Below are 12618 nucleotides of genomic sequence, written 5' to 3' on the forward strand. Positions count from 1 at the left end.
AGAAGCCAAAGTCAGTGCACTTTCCAGCTGCTCGGCTTCACGCCACGTCTGGAATGCTCTTCCTCAGCAGTGGGCAGGCAGCTCTGTCCTCCAGGGAGACGAACTCCAAGCGGCAAGCAGCATACCTGGCTCAGTGTTTTTCTTTTATCAAAATCCCATCTGTAGTCACCAATGCTAGCTTTCAGACTGGATTTTTCAGGAGCATGTGGCCAATCGTGTCTGTGCTCTTCTACAGCTTAGGAGTATGGGGTCAGAACACGGTTTGAAAAGCACTCCAGGGAATACTCTTTTATGTACTAAGCAAAGGCTTGGCCAGAGTTCTGAAGAGCTGAGACCCTGCGAATGGATTTGATGAGCCCATTAGCATCGAGCGAGATGACAGTTTTGGCTTGCTTCTGAACGATAGGTTTTTTTTTTTTTTTTTTTTTTTTTTTTTTTTTTTTTTTTTCCAAAAGCTTGCGAGGTGAACATAGAGAAGATGCTTCCCACCCACCATGGGGGGGCACTGGTTTGTGTTTCCAGAATCAAATCACTATCTCCCTTAGCCTTGCTTGTAGCCAATTGCAGGAGCTATTTGGGAGCTGGCCAGTGTCAGAAATGAGTCTTTGAAGGAAGGGGAAATTGAGAGAGATCAGGGTAACTTTAGCTCTATCATGAAGCATAACCCACTCCTCAGCCAAACCTCCAGTTTTAGCCTGGGGATACAAGATAGGCAGGAGGGTGGGAGAAGATGGGAGAAAGCAGATCTGATCATGGCCCTTGTGAGGATTTTGGTCAACTTTATATATACAGGACCAAAAGTAAGAGCAGCAAAGAATGGCTAAGCCCCAGCCATCATCTCCTGAGAAAACAGGTGGGCACCCTATGCTTCCACCCAAGTAAACCGGTTGGCCCAAGGTCCCTGGTGTGAAATCTCCACAAAACACCAAAGAAACAACCCATGTGCATTGAGATGACTTCATTCATCCCTTTCCCTTTTTCGACTCCCTCTTCCTCACTCTGCCCACACATCATCCTAACAGGACGAAGGAAATGGACCGTTAAGTATCCAGGGTTTCTCCAGCCAGAGCTGCCAAGGAAAGCAAACGGTGTGGGTTAAACAAGAGTCATTTTTCATACGGGGATTTTTCTGATTACAGTTTGAAAACTAAAACCACTAGGAAATATGAAGAACACATTTTGTATTTCCCAGAATGTGTGTGGGGGGATGGTGTCCCGTTCTTCTTGACTCAGGGTGCTTTTCATGCTGCTTCCTCCTGCAGGAATGTCCTTCTATGGGCCTTGCTTTACCTCCTGTGGGCTGGCAGAGAGAGGATGGTGGGGCAGCCGACACACAGAACTACTGTTTGTGGCGGGACTGCGGTGATTTTGTAGCATTCTGGGCATTTCACATCCATGAAGTAGGAACGGAGGCTCCACACTGGGCGCTGCTGCTTGGGGCTCCTTTTCTGGAGAGGGATGAAGATCTCAGTGAGAGGTATGTTTCGTGAGGGGTCATTGCTGCTGGAGAGGAGAGGACATGCTTGTTGTCTAGTGAAGGCCTTGATGACACCCCATATTAAACTGAAGGAATGAACCTCTGAATTACAAAGTGTTCCACGTCAGGCAAGGTAGGAGAGAAGTGGGGAAGCGTGGGGTCTGGTGGGAAAGGCAGACCCTAGCCAGCTCTCCCAATTGCATTTGATGAGGCGAAAGCATCCACCCGACAGTGAGACTTGAGTGGGGACTGTATATTTCATGTCCTTTTCCATCACTGGATTTATATTTCTGACTTCAGGGAATACTGAAGTCTGAAATTTTTAAATTCTGACTTTCCAGATCAATTTCAAAGTTGATTCTGAACAGTTTGTATTTTTTTTTTAGCCCCTTGTAGCCCCAGGTTCAAAATGCCCCCTCACATTCCTGAGTAGGGGAATCTAAACATCTAAATGACCAAAGTCATGCGGGAAGGCCCGCGTCAGGTCCAGAAACCCAACGTGCATTTATCCCATGACACTGCCTCCTCCTCTTTCCAAACCTGTGCAGCTCTATGCTCCTTCTTTTTATATTTCCAAAGGTTTCTGACTCACTTTTCCTGCGTTCCTGTCATCCATGCATCATTTAGAAAACACAAAAGTGATGCTCCTGGGGTTTAGCACTCTTTCCACGTAGCCACTCACCAGCATGCTCACACTCCAAGGCAGGACCTGGAGCCTCTGACATTCAAGAACTACGTAACAGCACTCAGAATCTTAGAAGCAAGAACAGCAGATTTGGGGTGCTGCATTTCTTATGGGATACTGAGCTGGCTGGCTTTTCTTTCCTAGGTGGCAGAGATGATCCAAACAAGCTGATGAGCTCAAAAGTGAATTCAGTTTGCCTTTGAAATGGGGTCTCAGATTTGCACTCATTCCTTCTGCATAATAGCACCGATAGTCATCTCGCAGTGGTGGTGGTATAGAGGGTGTGTGTGTGTGCTGCCTCCACGTGGAGCAGGAAGCCAGGCTAGAAATGTATTTGGATGGCTGAGGGGTAGGGCCATAGACAGACTGGAATCCTTGGAGTGGGATGGTAACTCAATTGCATGTTATCACATATCAGCAGATGAAGAGAGCTTTCTACTTGCTCTCAGGCCTCCTGTTGACTACAGAATGCATTTCTGCTTCTGGCTGCTTCAGAGTGAGTCTAGGTAAAAGCCCCTTTGCTATAAGGAGGGAGACACTTAGAGGAGTTCACTAAGCCCTTGTAAAGGGCTCCTTCAGGAACAAGATCTGGAAAGAAGGGTGCAGAAAGGAAGGCCAACTGGTTGTTTCCCCAGCCTTGCCCCCACATGAGGATCCTCTTATTTTATAAACCTGTTGCCCCAGTTCTTCCAGTCACTTTCAAAAATCTTTGCAAGTACATGGATACTGGAAAACAATGTGTCTGCGATTATCCTAAACCACCCTGCACGGCCACCCCGACCACAGACAAGGCAAACAACTAGGAAAATACTCTCTTCGCTCCATCTGTTCTCGGGCAACCATGGATGTTAGCAGCATGCACTGCATGAAGGGTAAGGGCAGGCAGGGCCTCCGTGCTGTGGTGTGAAAACAATCAGAGATTTCAATAAAAGAAAGACCAACGCCCATGACATTCGTTATTCAGCAGAGTAGTTAAGAGTTCTGAAACCAAACTGCCTGGGTCCAAATCCCAGCTGTGGCACTTATTAGCTGTGTGATCTTGTGAGAGTTACTTATATTCTCTGTGCCTCAGTTTCCTCATCTGTAAAAAGAGGATATCAACCATAATATCTACCATGTAGGATTGTTGGAAGGATTAAATGAGTTAAAAGGAACTTAGTACAGTGTCTGGTACTTAGCAAGGACTACATAGACGTTACATATAAATTTTGGTACGTAATGGCACACACAGGTGGGGCATATTCACTCAGCACTGTTGGCTTCATGACAAAACAATTGAAAAGTCATCAGACTGCTCCACACTTGCAAAGAATATAGTCCACACTCATGAGGATCCAAACCTAGCATTTTGAAATCTAATTGTTCCAGTGAAACCGCTGTTACGCCACAAAGTGCTAAGATGTTAAGACTGGGCTTCTATCGTGCCCGTGACATATTTGTTGACCTTTCCACCAATGTATCTTCTCAGCGAGTGAAAGAACCTCAGGGTCCAAGGCTCATCGAATCACCCGGCAAACAATAACTGTCAATACTATTTGCGCTGTGGGTCAAACCTTCCTCAGTAGACAGGAACAATAAACCCTGAACAGAAGGGACAAGGGACAGAGAAGGGAGGAAAGCCTGTGTATTGTTTCCCCTTCCTGCAACTGGATGGGCCAAGAGGAAACACCTGGGCAACAATGGACACCCCTGTGGTCTCCCAAGGGTGTCTCTGGTTTTGGATTTGAACTCAGGTGGCCTGCGAAGCCTGCGGCCATCACTGCACACCTGGGCAACAGTGGGCACCTCTGTGGTCTCCCAAGGGTGTCTCTGATTTTGGATTTGAACTCAGGTAGCCTGCGAAGCCTGCGGCCATCACTGCACAGTGCTCTCAGGTTTCCTACCTTGGGGATCCGCAGGCAGGTCTACAAGTTTTTAGGAGCTCCCAACTGTCTCAATTCTAGCCAGACCTTCTAAAGATGCTCAAATCCTCCCCTAACCACCCCTGATGTGAGCAGGCCTCAGAGAACCAGTATGGATTCTGAGTAGAAATCTGTGTTCCTTGAAGTTCCATTAGAAGTCACAGAGCTCAACAGTCTATGGGCTAACAAATTTTTTCAAAGGCCTTGGAACACCCAGCATCCTCCCACCTCACTCCAAGCAAAATGCAATGTGCCTTCCATCTCATCTTTGGCACTTCCCCAGTCCTTCTCAGCCTGAGCTAAATGCCACACTTCATCGATCGGTAAGTCGTGTTTACTGAACTGACAGGGTGTGACGCAGGGGTGTGGGAGCTCCAGAGACAGATGGGTGAGCAGGGAAAAAAACAACCGAGTCAAATGTTACGGTTTATGTATAAAGGAAAAGGCCCTTCTCTTTCCCTAGCCTGGACATTCGCCAACCCTCCTTTTCCCAAAAGCTCCATGAGGAAATGGTCATGATTACCCTGAACTCGAAAGCCCTTTCTTTATGTGGTGCTGACCTCTAGAGGCTTCTAATTAAAAAGCATCCCAAAGGGCGAACTTAATTTTACTGCTGGTTTTTACACTGTACGGTCTTGCCATATTTCCCTACAAAAGAAGGATAAAATATTTCTGCTATTTTAAACGACCCCCCAAAATGCCCACCTTGTCCCTTGACTGCCTAATTAAAACCTTCCCAGATAATTGCAAATGTCATTGTTTTTCCACTCCATAAGTAAAGTAAAAAACGAGTCAAAGATAGGGAAAGAACTTCAGTTTTTTGCCTATGGCGGTCCTAAGAGGAAAAGCACAGTACCAGCTTTCTCAGGAAGCATTTCTTGAGTTTGCAAAGGGCCAAGTCTGCTACACAGATAAAGGAATGTTCACTCACCCTGATTTGGCAGGGCACCGGGCGGGCAAAATCACCCCGACAGACACCCAGGCACATGACAGCAAGTCCACTGTGTCCAGCCCCAGGGCAGACTCCAAATGCCGGGTGGTGGGCCCGGTGCTGTTAATTTTGTTATCCTTCAACCCACAGCTGTACACAATGAACTCTGGAACAATGGAGGATCCCACTCGGCCCAACTTCACTATGGAAACAAAGCTCATTTCTACAGGGAGTGAGACTGATTACCTCCCTAGGCTAAACAGCCCCTTGTAGTTCTGACTCCTTACTACTTTCACAAAGTGAAGGAACGTGTGGGAGGCAGGAGAAAACATGCAAGGGCAAAAGCATTTGGGCTAATACACAGCCCCGGTATCACCTGGGTCTTCAATTCGGAAACGGATCCTAGGGAGAAGGGCTTCAGAATCCCAGGACAGTTTTACCAATACTGGCCACCCCACCCTGGTTTTGTGAGCGTCCTTTGTAACGGTGCTTCCTGCCATCCCCACCGACTCCCCTAAACAAGTCAGGGCTAGTGCCCAAAGAGAGCTCGGGACGAGTCCCATACTCTTATTTTTACAGATGAGGAAACAAAGTTGGAGGTGGGAGAACCTCTTGCCCTTAGCCACTGATTTCAGGATGATTAACTACACAGGGGAAATGTTGGCATTTTAAACACCAGTCCCTGCACTTAAAGGGGCCGACCTGCATTTTATAAACTGTGTCTGTGAGAGTGATAGAATAACGGTAACAAAGGAAGTTCATCAGGAAGGCTTCGTCTGCCTCACCCTGCCGCTCCACTATCTTAGAGAAGCGGGGTTGGGAATGCTGACACATAGCTCACCACTTGAGTACGCTCTCTGACAGCCACATTGAAAACAAAGGACCACACACTATCTAACACACACATAAGCCTTTATGCTGTGCCTGTGAAGCCAATCTCAAATCAGATCGAATCTAACGGGTCTCTCTATGGAAACCCATTCATTTGGAGAAAGAAACTTGCTCTTAATCAAATAATAAAACTTACCATCAACTTCCAGATGAATTATTTAAATGCCACGTTTAGTGAATAAATAACCAGAAGGAAGGTGGTAGAGACATGGTGTCACGTCATAGAATGACCACAGAATACAGATTTCTAATTGATGCCAGAAAGGATTCCTAAGTCGGCTAGAAAAAAATAGGGTTCTCATGGCCGGGCGCGGTGGCTCAAGCCTGTAATCCCAGCACTTTGGGAGGCCGAGGCAGGTGGATCACGAGGTCAAGAGATCCAGACCATCCTGGTCAACATGGTGAAACCCCGTCTCTACTAAAAATACAAAAAATTAGCTGGGCATGGTGGTGCGTGCCTGTAATCCCAGCTACTCAGGAGGCTGAGGCAGGAGAATTGCCTGAACCCAGGAGGCGGAGGCTGCAGTGAGCCGAGATCGCGCCATTGCACTCCAGCCTGGGTAACGAGTGAAACTCCGTCTCAAAAAAAAAAAAAAAAAGAAAAAAATAGGGTTCTCACACATAAAAGTATCAGTTCAAAGAAGTAGAAAATTACTAACTACCAGTTATAGCATCAGAATAGACATATGAATGCATCACGCATAAATGATTAATCTTTGAACAATGGCAGTGCTTCAAGTCACCAGCTCCTCCCTCTCTTCCGCCAGGCTCCTCACAACAGCAACCACACAGCGAGCTGCTGGTCCTTTATCCCTTGCTCATTTATAAACCCCATTAGGTGTCCTTTAGGACGAAACACTGTGGAGGCAGAAAAAAGAGGCAACCACCACCAGAGTTTGAAAGGCTCTTTAATAGCAAGCGAATGGTAATTACATGGTTGGATGAGGTCCTCACTCTCAGGGGAGGGAGGAGGGAGCAGAGGTGGACAGGGTGCAGTACAGGATTTACACTGTTTGAAGCATCTAACGAAGGGCAACAGTTTTTGGCAACCCATTTCACAGTTTTGTAATTTACAAGAGATTTCTTTGAAAGGAAATACGAAGGCGAAGAAAGCACACACACCCACAGGAAACATTTCTTGCCTAAAAAAACAAAAACAAAAACCCAACAGCTTTTCTTTGCTTTTGCTTCTTGTGTAGATGACTAAATTTTGCTCTCACGTTCAAATTAAGACTGGATCATGGAGAGTGAAGGTCTGCCCTAGCATTGAAGACTCAGTTCCTCCTCTTCAGAGCTGACACTTGTAGCACACACTGCTCTTATCTGTATCTGCCTAGGTATCAGAAGGGGCTTGGTAAAAAATGAAACTCGAGAAACAAAACAGAAAAACGGGAAAAGGGAGTTTACAGAGAACAGACTGCCAGCTTTCTCTCTGGTACCAAACAACTTGAATACAGTTCTAAGCAAATCAGACATTTATTTCTGTGTGGCCTGGCATATACTTTTAATCGCTTGTGCCTATTCAGCCTTAGGGTGCTCTAAATGGGGTTTCTAACATGAAATGCTCATGGGTACTTTATTTTTGTAATCCCAATTTAAATAAAATTATAAAAGATGACATATTATTTAACAATTTGCCCGGCGAGCAGGAGCTATAGATATCTTACCATGGATACCACAAGCTACCAGCTTTCTGGCAGGTTTTAGAATTACTCTCTATAGACTCTAAAAGACTTCAGCTTCTTGTGTCATACCTGTTATCACTAAACTGGGAGAAGTGACTGGGTCTTTATGAAAGAGGACAGGTTTTAACTCAAAGAAATGTTAGGCTTCTCTGAAGACTGGGTGACCGGCAATGGCATCTCTTTGGAGCTAACACCCACTGCAGGGGAGAGGGATCTGTGCTCACTTGAGTATTAATTGTGCTCTTTCTACAAACTTGAAGCATGGTGAGGAGGTGGGCCCTGCCCTCTGTGGCCTGAGGGGCACTCCTGCCTCCTCCCTGCTGCCAAGGAGACCCAAGTTTGCTTTGTGACTTACCTCCCAGGTGCCTGGAGCCCCTCAGATCTGCCTGCACTTTGGAAAGACAGGCTTCTCAGGCTGGCAGCTGGTTTTACTGAGGGAAACAGCCCACAAAAGAGCAGTGCCCCTGCTGTCTCCTTGGCTGGGGGGCACTGTTAAAGTGAAAAACCCATGCCAACATAAGGCCTCGCCTCTGAACATACAGTCATTTCCTTTGAGGAAAGCAGGCCCCCAGTGAGACAGCTGTGAAAAGAGTTTTCCTGGGGCTCAGGTGGTAACTGTCAGACCCCAACTCTCCCGTTCTCCCTCTTTCATCTCCTGCCGCCCCAAGCTAAGTCCCACCTATTCCTTCTTGCCTCTTTGTGGGAAATCGGATCTCTTCATACCAGTTTCCCAACTTGTGAATTTTAACATGCAAAGCCTATTCCTAAAATATAAATTCCAGTGACACTTGGAACCACAGCTCCCCTATGTCCCTATACATTGTGCTCTTAGGAAACAGAAACAATATTCAGAAATACATTGTGCCAGAGAACAGTTTCTGTTTATACATGAAAAATGACCACAACTATCAGAAAAGTTTTCGTTGAAGTACACTGGAAACCTAATTCTGGCACCAGGACACAAGGAGGATCCCTACATAAGAGACTTTTCATGCTCTACTTATGGAAAGACAAATTGCACCATGTGCTGCTTTGGGCCTGGGAGACAGGAGTGGACACCTAAGTGCAAGTGAATCCACAGTGGTGACAGGCACTGTGCAGGGTCTTACCTCCCTCCCTGGCTCCGTACTTCACTGATTCCTGGAAGCCTGTTTGATATGGTGATCAGGCTAAGGAAACCAAGCAGCCATAAGAACAATGTCTCCAGGATTCACTCAAACCCAGGATCACGGTTTTGTAATGTTAGCAAGGCATGATTTCAGATTTCAGAGCTGGTCCAGTGATCAGCGAGAAATCAAGCATTCCTCATTCTCTCTCTCACTTCACTTTCACGGTCACTTTCTCTCCACTGGATAACATGGCAAAAAGGACTAGCACTCATCTTTCACTTTCTTCCAGCTGTTCTTCCTACACATCTCCCGCTGTTGGGTAGGTTAAACATACACCACTTCCGAAGCCCCAGTCTGCCACAGCACAAAGAAAAGCCATGTCTCCACAGGCAGGGCATGTACAGCTGAGACAAGTCCTCCGGGGCCTCACCTTTCCCTGTCCTCTAAGGAAGAGAATTTTATCAGCCCCACGGGATTGGGCCCTCAGGGGTTAGGACACTCACAGACCAACATGTTCTAAGGTGGTGCGGGGGCCAGCATCCTAAAGACAGCACTGTGGCAAGATTCCAGATGTATTTTCTTCTGGAATCCCTAGAAGTTTCCTTGACTGTTGCTCCTTATTTGTACACACACACGAGGCAGGCACTGAAAGGCAGTGTTTACAGCTGGAAGGGCAAACGCCTCTTGTTCACAGACCAGTTAAGTGACTTGTCAAGGTCACACAGTCCTCGGCTGACTTGGGGAATTGGGACTAGAACCCAGTTGTCTCTCCTGCATCTAAGGTCGACACTCCTCTCCCCACACCACTGCTGCCTCCTAGTGAGTCTATCTGTAAGTCTGTGAAGGGTCAGGGACGTGTTTCACCACGGAGCCATTTCCATAACAGAAGCCACGGGCTGCACGGCTCACTGAGTGCAGCTCTGCACCCTGCACAGCCCTGCCGAGAGCAGCCACCGTGCAGGACGGGGTGAGTGTGTGGGCAAGTGTGTGAGTGCTAGAAGGGGTATGTACACATTCAGAAAAAGGAAGTTTTAGAGGAAACAATTCCATCTGCTAATGCTGTTTGGAATTTTGCTATGGAAATTAAGTAACATACAGCCATGTTCTCTGTCGCCTACCCCTGGTGCAAAACAAAGCCCACAATTCTCATCAGCCCACAGAGTGGCTGTGTCTATCTCCACTGAATTTTTATGAACGGAGAACATTAACATGATAATACCAACATGTATTCGGTCTAAACACTTTTTTGATAAAATACATTTTATGTTAATGTCCATTCCATTTCCAAACATATGTAAATGCAGATTTTATGCTTCAATGTATCCTCAGTTTACCTTCCAGTGGAGCAAGTTAGTGAAGCTTCTTCATTTCCGCGGCAGAAGTCACTCCTGTGGCTTACTATATTAAAATGAAGGTCACAAAACCTGGGCGACAGCTAGTAACGTACAGCTCACCATCACCTTTGCTCATGAACGGAGCTCAGAACACAGGCAGGGCTGCAAAGGGCAGAATATGCTCACCCCAATGCGTGAAACACTAAGTTGTGTTTTATTAATGGGCTAGTCAGAAGGAAATTCATTTTACTTGAAATTAACCTTGAGTATGATTTTCCAAGAAAAGAACAGAAAGTGGGTACTGAAGCAAAGATGGAAACCACTTTAGTATCATTTTACCCAATGACTTAAAACTGGAGTACGCTGTTTTACCACAAGCAGCCGAGCTCCTCACAGCACCAAGCAATTAAACAGAAAATGTCGAGACATCAGGTTTACACCGACATGCCTGGAAGATATACAAGACTCCCATAAGTTCTGTGGCCTCTGCTGCTGCTACTGCTTGTTTTTCATTCAAAACTTTGACAACCTAACAGGCACATGTGTGACTGTTTAAACATACCCACCCCAGATGCTAGGTTAATCTAGTGTTGTAAAGGAGGCATTCCGCTTCCTAAGTTACTAGAACCTGGGATGTGGAAGGGTCCAAGAATAATTCCATATTAGCATTACAAAGGATTTCCCCAGTTCATAATTGTTGGCTAAATGATAACAGCAGTATTTCCAGTTATTACAGAAGTTGTTTCTGTGAGTTGTCTGAGTATCTTATTAAAACATCCCGTTTTAACCAAGCTAACCCACTATGAAAAGATTCCTAACTTCATGTTCCTTTACAAATTCACCACAATTAAGTCCCTCGAAATAAGTGATTACGATTTTTAAATAAATTACACAATGGGATCCTTTTCTTGACTTTTTTTTTAAATAAAAGATTTAAAAAGTAAAGAAGGATTCTATTATATTTTTAAAAACTTTTAATCTTGGTTTACTTTTCTATCAAATTTATCTATGGCTTCTAAGTTTAAGTGGCACTTGGATTCTGGATGTTTTCATGATTTAACAAGTGGCCATCTCATTAGAAAGAGAGAAGGTAAAATGTTTCATTTGATACGTGGGACGGCTTATAAACATCTTTAAAAATCAATAATTTATATTATATCTTTTACCCCATCTATATTTTCCACTATAGACTTTTAAAGTGGCTTTGGAATTAGCATGTTTTGAAACAATCGAACAAGCAAGTAACATTTACACTAACCACGAACCAGTCGCTACATACCCAGGTAACTTAGTAATGGCAAAACACTTCAAGGCTTCTGGGCCTCTCTTACCCTCTTAGTCCAAAGCTAAGTGATTATCCTTTCCTGCCCTTGTATTTGCACTTGTGCAGTTTAATGATTAGATATTAAAATTCATGCTTTATAAGCAAAACCTTTCACTTACGGACACTTAAAAAGTACATAAAAAGTGCAGAACGCATTTCTTCTCTGCCATGCTTTCCCTCAGTAAGGTCACCTGTGAGGACTCAAAACATATCCTTAATACATTCAGAGTTCTCTACATTCGAGTCAGCGAATGTTAATTCTCCAACATAAACTCAAGAGAATAGTCAGCCACAAAATGGACTCTAAATTCAAAATGGCAAAGGCTACCAAGACAACTCCATAGAAACCCCACTGAAGCGGGAGTGAAATTCAGGTCACTTCTGAGCAAAGCTCATCACAGATATTTTGTGGTCGTTAAAAAGGTATTTCATTTTAATTTGGATGCTGGGAGCCAGACGTCCTATTTTGAAGTGCTAATGCAAAATGCTAACCCAAGAGGGGCAGTGACCCCACCTAGGTTACCGCAGGGCTCACTCTCCTTCTTGTGGGAGCCCCCAGATTTACTGCTGGCTGACCCCCATCTGGGGGTGATCCGCCTCTGGCTCCTCCTCTTCCACATCAGCACTGTACTCTTCAAACGCATCATCATCCGCATCTGGAAGCCCCAGTAACTACAGGAAGAGAACAAGAGAAAAGCAGCTGTGAGCACCAAATGGACCACAGGCAGGAAGACAACCAAAGGCATCAGATCCACATTAAACAGCGCTGAACCCAGCAGCTGCAGACTTCCTGCGTCAACCACCCCTACAATGATTTTCATCAGCTTGTGAGACAGAAATGTCAATCCTTCAATGCATTAGTGCCCAAAGGGCTAGGGTTTACTGGGGAGCCTGGAGAGTCTCTATTTTTAAGTATCAAAATGTGGCACCACATATGCACAGAGAGCTACCTATGTGCACGTGCACACACCTGGGATGTTAGCAGGTAGTATGAGATGAACCATGCCGCCTGTCCCACCAAGATGCCAAAAACCGACTGTATTTTCTGTCCTAAAAACACAGGGTGCTATTACTTACTGGTGCTATTACTTATAACACATTTCTAAAAACACAGAGACAACTAAAATGTTCAACAGCAAAATGGTTAAATAAATTATGGTGTTATCACTGAAATGGAATCTGACATATTCACTCAAAATGGCATTTTTGAATGACTTGATGATGTAAACAAGATGCACAAAAGCGTAAAAAGAGCATGACAAAATTGCACTGTTATCATGA

General features: G+C 45.2%; 1 protein-coding gene across 3 annotated transcripts in view; it reads right to left on the minus strand.

Annotated features, from left to right (window-relative positions):
- Positions 1-6773: 6773 nt before the first annotated feature.
- Positions 6774-12618, minus strand: part of MTURN (maturin, neural progenitor differentiation regulator homolog) — a 31799-nt gene continuing 25954 nt past the window's right edge. For all 3 annotated transcript variants that reach the window (XM_032286899.1, XM_032286898.1, XM_032286900.1), the window contains one exon: positions 6774-12009. In XM_032286899.1, coding sequence (XP_032142790.1) covers positions 11799-12009 — 211 coding nt within the window. In that variant the 3' untranslated portion in view covers positions 6774-11798. The remainder of the gene's footprint in view (positions 12010-12618) is intronic.

Source organism: Sapajus apella, unplaced genomic scaffold, assembly GCF_009761245.1.
Source record: "Sapajus apella isolate SASKATOON/1434 unplaced genomic scaffold, GSC_monkey_1.0 scaffold19, whole genome shotgun sequence".
Classification (NCBI taxonomy): domain Eukaryota; kingdom Metazoa; phylum Chordata; class Mammalia; order Primates; family Cebidae; genus Sapajus; species Sapajus apella.